A 12,256-nucleotide genomic window follows, 5' to 3' on the forward strand; every position below is an offset into this window, starting at 1 on the left:
GATATTCAAAGATCTCATGCCAGTGCACCAGGCAGCCTCAGACAGACAGGTAACACAAGTCTGTAAACTGTCAGGTTTTTATCCAGTGACAATCTCCACAGCAGCCTGGCAGTCTGAAGCATTTCTGAACTTCCACATTTGCAAAGCTTCTGCCTGGATTCAGCCTATTCTGAAAACGCAATACGGAAATCAAAGGCTTCCAGACACTGGGGTATGGAGGCCAGCTGCTCAGACATACATCCTGATCTAGATTTCTCAGGACTTTTTCCGAATGTTTAATCTGGAACTGAGGTGTTGGAAGCATCAGGCAAAACAGGATTTCCAGGACCAATCGCTTCCTGTGACAAGGTCAGGCCGCATGGTGGAGAAGCCCAAGCCTCTAAGTCCATCTGGAAACCTGACAAGCACAGCTGTATGAGAAACCTGCCTGTGTTTCACTGATTATGGTCAAGCTCAGAGTGCTTCTACAAAGCATTCTGGATTCTAAGATACGGCTCTTTCTTGCAAAATTCCATCCTATATGAAAACTTCTGTCCGTCCCTGTTTATGCGTTTACATATTGGAGGTTTAAACTAGTCTACAATGAGCATCTCAAAACAAATCAGCAGCTAGAATACCATATGATTTTCTTCTAACATACTACTTCATATGCATGTTAGATGTGAAGCCTACATATTATTTTACAACGTATTTTAAACAGCTTCAGCATGCAAAGAGCACCAAGCTTAACTGACTTCTCAGAATAATAAATTAGAAATCCAGATTACAAGTAAAATGTAAAAAAAAAAAAAAAAAAAAAAAAAAAAAAGTAGATCCCCAACACCTAAATTCACAGTTACTAGATTTGGCAGTTCAGCAACCATTGGCAACTTTGGCATATAACTGTGGGTAGGTCAAGTTTAACAATATCTTTAAATCTGAAAAAAGCTGGAAAACTACCAGACTTCAAGCACCTTGGAGTTGTCAATATTTTCCTCAGTAGTACATGACCAAATAAGGAAGAATTTAACATTTAGGAACATCCGATTTTTTTTCTCCCTTCCTCATCTTCAGTAATGGATTTCCAACAACTCATACTATTTGCAAACTGGGAATACTTGTATCCTGTTCCCTAATAGGATCGCCTCCACCCCCAAAGCAACTTACAGTATCTTCACGTCCAATTTTTGATTTCTCAATGCTTTTCTGTAGAGCCTCTTTTTTCTGACTGCTTTCAGCAAGCTGATAAAAAAAAACAAAGAATAAAATCAACCTATTTCAGTGACATATATTAAGCATACTTATGAAAGTGTGTATATAGAGAAAATATTAAAACAAATAGAACATACACTTCAAGTACATAAATTTATATATATATATATATATTTATAATACATGTAATAAAAATAAACTCAAAATAAATACAAAACCACACAAATATAAGTCTGGGGCTCTGATCCACAGAAAACAATAACAGGAAGCAAGTTTTTTACTCCCACACCACGAAATCTTGTTACGTGCTGCATGTTCAGCATGGGACCAAAATCCTGTTTCATGCTGTAGTCTGGGATCCCTATGCAAAGGCCTCCATGACATGGAGGCTTTGGACTAGATAATTTCTTTTCATCCATTTCCAGCCCTTTAATCTCTCCCATAGCCACTCCCTTATTCCCTAGACAGGGTGACAATAGCTGTAGCAAATCCACCTGCTCAGCTGCTGATAGCAGCCTTCCCCAACTTTGCTACGCCATTGGCACTGCCCCAATCCTTTTTGCATACTGGTGAATAGAAGTCTCCATAGCTCTAAGGCATGTAAAACCATGGCCCCTTTTCCTATGGCTAGATTTCTGAGTTGCCCTCCTTCCCAAGTGAGGCAGGGGCACCTTTCAGAGAAGACCCCATCTCCAAGGCCAGTACAGTGCTCCCTGCACAGTCCTGTCACTCCAGGACACATCAGTTATGGAGAGATCTCTCTCAGTTAACCTGCCGCCCATCCTGCGCCACGTCCAACCAGTTTAGTTGGACGTTTTCCAAGGACACTTTGGAAGCTGAGCCGGATGCGTGACTCACCCGCTGCTCCTCGGGGACGCAGTACTCAGCATTAGCCAGAGCTTCTTGAAATACCACACAAGATGAAGAAGAATGCAAAAAAGTTCTAACAAATATGTAGTTTGGAAAGCAATTCCTTAATTTGAAACCCCCTCTCACACACACACAAAAAGGAAACACTGGGATTCTTTGTAAGAACTAACTCTTCAGCTTAACTTTGAGATGTTCTGCGTATCAGTCAGGAAGAAAACTGGTATACCAGGTTAATTGCAAGGAAGATGGAGGTGGCTCTGAGATCCCATGTTTCATTCTTAAAAGAAAAAAATAGAAATAGAAATAATTCCAATGGCAATGCCTTCCTCCCAAACTCTCACGAGGCCTCCACTTCTACATTCCCTTTCTCACTGAGGATCGCGCTTGGTGGAAGGGCATTCCCAAACATTTCCTGCAATCCCTTGCCTTAAGATTTAATCATACTTACATTCTCATGCAACTGGAATGCCAAGACCATGTTAGTCTTTACATGAAGAAGCGTTTCTGCAGCATGCTCCTCTCTGGGTGGACTACATGTTATCACATTGCTTACAAGAATTCAACTTGTTCGTACAATGCAAATAGAGCTGCTTTGGAGCTATAGCCACGATTCGATTTCTATTTAAACTTATGTCCAGTATGCATTTTCAGAAATACGCATTATATATAAATGCATGAAAAGTATGAGGCAGACCTTATTGTCAAATCTTAGATATCGGACATAAAGGTAAAAAGAAATCCCATACTGGTGGGCTCTGTGGATTAAGCCCCAGACCAAATGCAGTTCACTTGGTTTGGGGAAGGGTCTGTGTGTTTCTTCTGTACCTCAATTTTTCAAAACTACCTCCTCTTTCTGGATAAGTATGTTCATGCATGTGTTATAAGATGAATGGCAATGCATATATGATTTGGGGAAAAATACATCCAGCTGTTTATTCATTGCACCACTGAAAGTAACCACCTAGGCGGTGTGGGTTTCAGTCTGTGGCTTGAAGTACACCAACATCTTAATTTTGGTGGGGAGCTAAACAGTACTCTTTCTGGGGTTTCCACAAAATTCATATAAAATTAAATGTGTTAGTGCCCACATTAAGTCTTACCAGGCAGAAGTACACAGTTCAGCACAGGACAAGCACTTAGGTGTAGTTTTCAGTTTATGAAGCCCAAGGAGGAAAAATACCAAAACACACATCATTCAGCATCTCTGAACAAAGAATTTGTCTGGAACTAAACTCACAGAGGAAGCAGAAATGCCAAAGAGCTTATCTAGGTCTATATAAGTGCATGTGCAAAGAAAAAGACAGTGCTCTCTGGAACATGAAAGCCATAAAGCTAATTCCTCTGATTTCATATTCATAAGGTTCTTTAAAAACAAATCTGCATTCTCTAAGATGGAAGCACAGGAAAACTTTTCAGAGAGGTGCAATAAAATAATACAATCTGATTACCAGCTTGAAAGCATGTTCCTCACTATGGCATCTCATTATTTTCTTGGTCCTCCATATTCCAGAACATTTAATTATGAAAGAGACAGTAATGATAAGCACTGAGATGTACAGAAATTTCTTTGCCAGGACTAGATTCTGACCTACATAATGTGCAAGGTTACCATGCTGCAAGACTAGAAGATCTTCCTCAGCCTAAAAGCAATGATAATTTTTATACAATTTTATTGAAGATTTTTGCTTTCTTCTCTCATGGATTTTAATATCTTGTGGGATTTTATATATATATATATATCACTATCAATAATTCTAGAAGTTCTCTTCTTACAAAATAAAATGAACCCCCTGGTCTCTATGGGTTATTCAGAAGTCATAGTGGGTGTTCCTATGACAATAAAAGATAAGGGAAAGAACTGCAGAAGGAGAAGAGAGATTGAAAAAAAAAACAAACATAGGATGAGAATGCAAAGGGCGAAGAACAGATGGCCAGGGTCTGTGTGAGGAATCTGTGAGGATGGAAGAAACAGGAAGGCTTGGATAAAAAGGCAAGAACACAGCTGAAAATAACTGCACATGAAAGGAAAAAAGATAGTTAAGGATAAAGGAGTCAGATGGAGGAAGGATGAAGACAGATGATACAATACTTAACTGACAGGTAAGGGCAAATGGTATATGACAGGTTACAGGGCATTAAATGGAAAGAAAAAAAAATTCAGAATTTGCAAATGCTGTGTATGTATGTTAGCAGAGGATCACATCTGGCCAAATAAAGCAACTCACCTTCCCACTCACCAGCTGTAGAAAGGTCTGATTGTAAAGGAGCACAGTAGCAGATGGAAGATTTCAATCCTTGGAGTAGTCATGAGACGTTTTTCAAGTGAACTGACAAATAATTTCTCAAGGAACATTAACCACCCTGAGAGAAGTCTTACTCCTGCCAATAGCTGTGGGATTGATCTGGAGGAAAAGCTACTTATTACCTCCCCTCTACATGTGTCAGACCTGACACAAGAACAACCTTCTGCCACAAGTGTAACTCATCAGATGTGGAAATAAGTGCAGAAAGATTTTCTGCTATACTGTAAAGTGTCATGTCTCCAGCCTGTCTGTTCACAAAGACCTCCTCAGAACCAGCACACGATTAAGCAAGGTACAAGAAAGCAGGAAAAACTGTCAGCTCACACAAAGCTGTTTAAACAAGTGTGTGGGGAGAACAAGACTAAATAATGAAAGTAAAAAGTCAAGGGGAAAAAAAAATCTCCACAAGAGTATTTTCAGTGTTTGCAAGACATGGTGGGAACCTGCAAGAAGGCAGATAAATGAGGTAATTAACATCTATAATAGAGGAGAGTTGGGAAGCCATTCCTTTAATTTTACAGACCTCTGTGGTCAATTGACTGACCACTGGCCTAGCCCTGACATTAATTCAATCCCAAGTCCCCCAGAAGGATGCTCGTTCTTGCTTTGCAAGGGACTCAGAGCATTTAGCTATACATTTGTGCAGCAGTTTGCACATGTTAAGTGCTACATGCTGATGATAACCATCACCCCCATCAGAGGCCTGGGGGTCTGGTTTGTGTCAAGGGATACAGATTAGATGTGCACAGGCGATTTATAATACATTATGCACGCACCATTGCTAGGGTTGCACTGTAGCAAGTCAGTGATGTACATTTGGAAGAGGAACGTGTAACCCTGACACACAACAGCAGCAGGTTTCAATCCTCCCTCTCCTCCAAATTTGCCTGATAGGGCTCTAGCTCCACACTATTGGTATTTTATTCTCCAGCAAATGTTTTTGTTGGTCGTATTCCTTCTGGTTTCTCATTTCTCAACCACTGCAACCACCGGTGTCCCACCAAGCATGTAGCCTGTCTTCCTAGCATTTTAAAGTATCTACAAACCTGGTGTCAGCCATGCAAACGCAGGCCCTCGTATGTACACTGGATGTGGATCAAACCAAGGTCTCGCACGCTAACCACCAAGAGTGTTCACAGATGTTATCCCACTGTCATTATGGTCTTAGGGAGAAATATCAGACGCTTAGTTTTCTCCTGGCCAAAATACTCAACCCAAAGTGGTATTAAAAAAACTACTGCTATTGTGTGCACCACTCAACTGTGGCACTACAGAAGAATTCAAGACATCCATTTTTTAATTGTTCATAACTTTGCTAAACTATTTACTTGAGTTTTGAAGTTCTCTATGCTTTGTTTCAGGCCAGAGGCAAGCACTCTTTGCTTTTAACTTAAAGAAATGTGGTCCGAGAGTTTTGGGGTGACATTTGCAGCAGAGCAGTGTATTTCTGTCCTACGTTAAATCTAATTCACCACTGAAAAAGTAAGTGGAATTGACAGAAGGCATGGAGAGAAAGTACTTCAAAGCATTCCTCTAGATTTTAAAGAAAGATTAAAAAAAAAAGACTGATAGCATAGAGAGAGTAAAAATGCAAAGATTAACAGCCAAAGCACAATCTGAAAATATTGAAAACAGACGCCTTGTGTTAAAACAAAGGCACAGCACTCCACTAAAAGCAACCGCTCAGCAATTGCTGTTGACTAAAACAATAAAACTTAAAAAACAGAAAGGCACATCGACGTGCAGAATTGTTTTCTAAAGTACTGCACAAAATAAACATACAACTACTTTTTACATCAATTCTTGCCAGGGCCTCCAAACACACAGAAGTAAACATCAGGCTCGCCAATCACGCTACTAGCACGCTCCCATTGGAGTAGAGAGAGCATCCACCACGACCTGCAGCCCTGCCACTCCTGCCCTGCTCCCAGGCCGCAGGCACACCGCTGTTGAAATGCCATTTTGCACATACACGAGTGAAGATGGGGCAGGCCCCAGGTCCGCTGGGTCTTGTGTCAGGGATGTTACACACTTCTAGTGAAGCATAGACAGAAAGCATATACTTGAAACATAAATACAACTAAATTACTTTTATTTTTTTTTCTTTTTAAATATGATTATGAAAGGAAGAGAAAAGGAACATGTGCTGTCTTAACCAAGGTCATTACAAGTCACTTGAGCAATATGAAGTAGGGAACTGTGGTTGCTGGACTTGGAGGCTATGAGAAGCACCTGGGAGACAGCAATAGTTAAAGAAATACAGGCAAGAGTAAGCATAGAGATGAAAGCAACACAGAATAAGACTTAATCCAGAAATCAAAGAATAGACAGTAAGATTTTTACAGGAAGAGAACACCATAAAAGAGATTAGCAGCATATTTTAGAAAAAAAGGTAAATCACAGCCCACCATATTTCTGTACTTAAATATTTCTTTTTTTCTTAAACACTGAATTATGGGTATACTGGAGAAACATTCAGTACAAGAATTCTCTTCTGTTTATGCATGCTGAAAATTTTACCATAAAAGATTACCTCAACTTTAATACAACTTTTGAAAGAATCGGTTCAAAAACTTCCAGAATATTGAGAATAAATACAAATTTCTGGAGAAAAAGGAGACCCAAAACCCCAGGAGAAGTTATATTTGCTATTCAAAATGAAAGGCTGGTGCACCGATACTTTTAAGTGAATAATACTTTTTCTAAAATATTATGTTATTATTTCTGCAAGTTATATCTTTCAAAATAATTAACATATAGGTAATCAGTGAGTATTTTTCTAAACTTTGGATTATAACTTATGGCAGAGATTTAAGTATAAGAAACTCAAGCTAAGTGAAGTTTTTTGGGGGAACCTAACTGAAAAGATATCTGACTTCACACATGTATAATTGTCTGATGAAGCACTGTTAAGATCCTAAAAATAAATAAATAAAAACTCTAAAGTTAGGTCTGAGCACTCATAAGCCGTATTTATGTTTTGCACTAGTACTGATGTAGGTAATACTGATGTACTTATCCCTCCCACAAACATAATCCATTTTGTGTTCCAAGATTAAATTTAGGCCTATAATCCCGATTTATTTGGCATGCTAATAAAAACTGATATATCCCACAGTAAATAAGGTATGGCTGTGTTCTCAGAAGGTACCGTGGAGTATACGATGAGTCCTGTCTGCAATCGCTTTCGGTTAAAGAAAATTGAACGGGCCTCATACGTGGAAGAAAGCAACGACACATTCTGCCTCCAATGGAACCTTCACCCATCCACGTACAAATCTTACATTGCTAATTGCAGTTCTTTTAAAGATCATTCATATAAAGTAAACCACTGTGCATTTAAGTGTTTTTTAATTCAGTTATTTTCTATCCATTTAGATGGAAAATCCACTTAGATTTGCCTTAAAGGTTAAGCTGCAGTTTACTCAGAGAAGATGTCTTGCCACGAGTTTTTGGTTTTTGCATTATTCATTTGCAACACCATTTGGTAAGTACTGGTTATGCAACGAAAACAAAAAAAAACTCCAGGCCAACCCCTTTAATGCACAAGAAGTGAAGGAGACAGTCGTGCAGGCTGAATGAAAGAACTGAATTTCACTGGCTGCTTTCAGAGCTGGCATAATTGGAATGAGCTGAGGGGCAGATGGCTGTCCTCTCAGATACAGATACCAAGTATGCCAAATCAACCTGGAAAAAAGGGGGAAAAAAAAGAAAGAAAAGAACAAGGAGAAATGCCTCAGTCTTCAACCCTGCCTCACAAACGCAAGCAATCTAATAAGACATGCTGAAAGAACCAAAAGGCACCCAACACAACTGACAGAAACAGAGAAAACACTAAATCTGGACATGAAGGATGCCTGTAACTGTGCTTTAGTGCATTTACTTAACCAAAAAGTGCAAAGTGATTGTTAGCAGGTCTGTTCAAAGGAAAATAGAAACAAAGGGTAAGAAAAGAAAAAAGTTTTATTTTATCCCCAAAGGGCGTTTAAAAATTGCTATCCTAACCAGCTGACAATGCCTTCAGGGACACAGCACAGAGCCCCGAGTCAAAACACAATATCCATCCGATACTCCCTCAGCTCAAGTCCTGCCTAAAGATTACAAGATACAGTTCAAAACTTTATTCCAGAAACTTTAGAAAAGCTGAAATTCTACTTCAAGGTATTAACAGTAAATAAAAAGCCTCTGTAAAATACATTATCAAATATCTGAGTTTTGACAGCACCCTTGCATATTCACTTTTTATTCCAATTTTACAGCTTTTAAGCAATGCTCAAACAGATAACCAAGTCATCTCAAATTCCAGATACAAGGAATCGTCTTTGATGGAAATACAACGTGTTCAACAACAATTTGCTGCATGTCTGTGTCAGGAAAGACTTTTCCCGCAAAGTCCCCCAGCTTCAAACTGACTTCACACATTTGGTTTTACACTCCAGTGAATAAATTGTTTCTATTTCATCCCCTCCAGAAGAGAAAAATGCTATGAAGTGAAACTTAAAATATAAGTGCATGACAGGATTTTTATTTCTGCATGTGTGCTCATTTTCTGGGTTAAAATACGCTATATTAATCAAATGACAAAACTTGAAGGTGAAAGTTCAGATTAAATAAGATTACAACTCACCACCTCCATCAAACCGAGCTTTGAAAGGCAGTACTGCATCTGCCTTATCCCCAGGCTGGATGCTCCTGGCCTTACAGCAGAGGCAAACTTTCACGCTTGCCACACAGCACACAACATCTAAGCCCTTAAACTTTCTCAGGATGCTGGGTTTCAGCTAATGTGCTGAGCTGTCACTCAAGATATGCAAGGCACAGGGGTGCATGTGTGCCAGATTTGATAAGGCTTTTGAGAGCGCTCTATGTTTATTCCCAATTTCTTTGCATTTCAGATCAACAGTTTCACCGCAACGTCAGGATCAGGAATATATTTGAGCCAGCAGCTTGTGTGCAAACCTCTTCAAATAGGAAAGGTAAACCATGTGAAGACATAACGTGAAAAAAACACAGTTTCACAGAACACACAGTCAAAAAATACTAGTATTTTTTACTCCATTAGAGCAGAATGAATATATAGCATACACTACCAGGACACAGTAACAAGACATCCCTTTTAATAGAATAGGATTCCTCCTCTAAGCCTACTTTATAGTCTTTACAGGTACTACAGAGCCAGCTCAGAAAAAAAAAAAAAAAAAAAAAAATGCTCTTAAATCATGCCAGTTTTAGCTTATGTTCACCAAGGAGGCAGGAAAGGAAAACCTACACTGCACAGTTGCCATCAATCTAGTTACATATTAACAGCTAGTAAAAGGAAAAGCATGAAATTCTGCTAATGAACACCAAATTATGAGGTTGCTTAATTCTAACAGAAGCCTCCAGAGCACCATATTTTTAGAAGTCTGCCATGACAGCAGTAACTAAGCATACCCTCCAGGGCTTTGTAGCATGCCATTAAACATAATCCAGAAGGCTCTAATGAGTTACAGCATTAGAAGAGTATTCTCTGCTAGACATTTTAGGACTTACTAAATTCAGAATCATTTCAAGGCATCAACATTTTTTAAAATGCAAGATGCAAATAGGTGAGAAAAAAAGCTGAACTGCTTCAAAGAAAAAATTATTAGCATCTTCCAGAAGACTGATTCAGGAAAGAAGCTTTACAGGATCAGCAGATGAATGAGCATAATGCAATCAACATATTATCTGTTTAGATGACGCAGATTCTCAGGCACTTGCTTTTAGGATACTTCTTACTGCTACAACGCCCACTGGATAGTACAAAGAAGCAAGACAGACACCATACCAGCTCCACAGCTGTACGTTTCTTTATGTATCTAGTCCTTTATTTCAAAGGAAATGTATAGGTCTGTAAAAGCCTGAAGGCTGAAAATAGGGAAAAATCACTAATTGCCTCTGTTGGGAGGATCATCACTACCCATAAAAAAAAAAAACAAAAAAAAAAAACAGAAGGACAAAAAAAAAAAAAAGTCCCGATGGCTGGGACTGATGATTGTCAAAATGGCCAGGCCAATACAAAAAGAAAAATAAATTAGCAAGTAGAATCCTAAATCCCCTCAAATACAAGGGGAAAAAGGGAAGCCCAGCATGGATATTGAAAGACTACCATAACTGCTTAATTGACACATTGGGATCCTGCGTATGTTTTATAATGGGCATTAAATACAGAACTCTTTAACAATTAAACTTTAATTTTTCCTGGAAAGGGACAAATTAGTATGCTTTCCACAACTGAATAAAACAAAATTATAAGCACACATATAAGAGAAAGATGTCTAAATGAATCATTCCTAATATAACTTGCACACATTAGTTGCAAAACTACTGACGTAAATCTCTGGTTTTAAAGGACAATTCCTCAGTATGCTATCCTAACATTCATAAAAATCATACTAAAAGTACAGACCCAAGCTTTTCCAGAAGGTATTTCACCAAACTTCAAGGTAAAGCTATTTATCTTATTTATTTTATTACAGCTATTCAAGTAACATGACAAACTGATAAACAAAATGAACAGCCCTACAAAGGGCAGTGGGCCATGGATTCCAGAGGTGTTGCACATGTACATCTAGGGAGACCCTGCATTCAAAGCCACTGACAGAGACTGAAAACCGAACGAGAGATCCAAGGGGCTCTGCTGAAGGCCGATATAGCGTGTACTGAGGATACCACTGAGAAGTGATGCAAAAAGCTTTCTTCTAGGTCTGACGGGCCAAGCCAAAATGCCAGCCACGGTACACGGGGCCTGGTTGTCAGCAGCGTGACCTGAGCACCACGAGGCCATTCCTTCCCCCTCACGGGGCGTCCGCCATGCCCGCCGGGGCGTCACCTCAGGTCAGCCGCGAGGCCTTGAGGCCAGCTGGCGCTGAGCGCCTGCAGCTACACGAAGCCAGGGATCAGCCTCAGAGCCGCGTGGCGGCACGCTGACATCCCCATCGCTTGGCTGGGGAAGGAGGAGGTTGCTCAGCCCAAAACAAGGTGGACAGCAGAGGTTTCTTTCGCTTCAGCCAGTGGCCTCAGGCAGTCACAATCCAGCAAAGCTTCCATGCAGGAACCCAGTCACAATATTTGAGGAGGAAAAAGGTATCTGGCTAAATAGGATAGATACAAACCAAACTAGCTGGTGGTTCAAACCCCAAGTTTTCTGTGTGCATTCTGAACAAATAAGGTTCTCTCCTTTTAGCTAAATTGCCAAACATAATCCAGGAGGCTTCAAGCCAGATTACTCACCAATATGATTATTTTTTTCCATTAACTATTTTCAAACAATGTGCATTCCTAACAAAAGCACTTCCTAATATAGCATTCCCCAAGCATTTTTTAAAATGCATTAAATCCCCTATTTTCATATTTCAATGTTCCTAAATACAAACAATTTAGTACATGTGAAGTCACTATTTCAACATGTTCATTCCTGAAGAACTTTTTTTTTTTTTTTTTTTAACTAACTGCCAAAAGTGAGTTAGGATATACTGACTTCTAAATTCTTCCCCAGGCTCAATAAATGAGTCATGGGAAGTGAAAATCCCTCCTCTTACCAACCCTAGGGCAGGGATTTGAGGAATGAAACATCAACTAATCTCTTCCATCTTAACTAGCACTTGCCCAATGCAGTATTTAGTGGGAAGAAAAAGAGAAATTGCCAGAAACTCTCCCCAAGTCTCTGTTGATCATGTGTATCTTGAACCGAGGTCATGGACCAGCTTGGAAAGTCCATCCAATATTCCCCTCTGAAAAGATTTTCATTAATCTTTGTTGCAGTAAAAGGTGATACCATCCTAGTCTCTGCCTCAGAAAAAACAGGAGCAATAACACAGTCATGTTGCATTTTGCCCTTGCAAAACCTAAGAACATAAAAGAAGAACCCA

The 12,256-nt window shown here is 39.4% G+C and overlaps 1 protein-coding gene across 1 annotated transcript in view; it reads right to left on the reverse strand.

Annotated features, from left to right (window-relative positions):
- The window catches only part of MND1 (meiotic nuclear divisions 1), a gene marked incomplete at both ends in the record, with an annotated part of 38,450 nt that overhangs the window by 18,215 nt on the left and 7,979 nt on the right, over positions 1–12,256 (reverse strand). The window contains one exon of the mRNA XM_084286065.1: positions 1,147–1,221. Within this exon, the coding sequence (XP_084142191.1) occupies positions 1,147–1,221 (75 nt within the window). The remainder of the gene's footprint in view (positions 1–1,146; positions 1,222–12,256) is intronic.

The sequence above is a fragment of the Netta rufina genome (assembly GCF_964035555.1).
Source record: "Netta rufina genome assembly, chromosome: 4".
Taxonomy (NCBI): domain Eukaryota; kingdom Metazoa; phylum Chordata; class Aves; order Anseriformes; family Anatidae; genus Netta; species Netta rufina.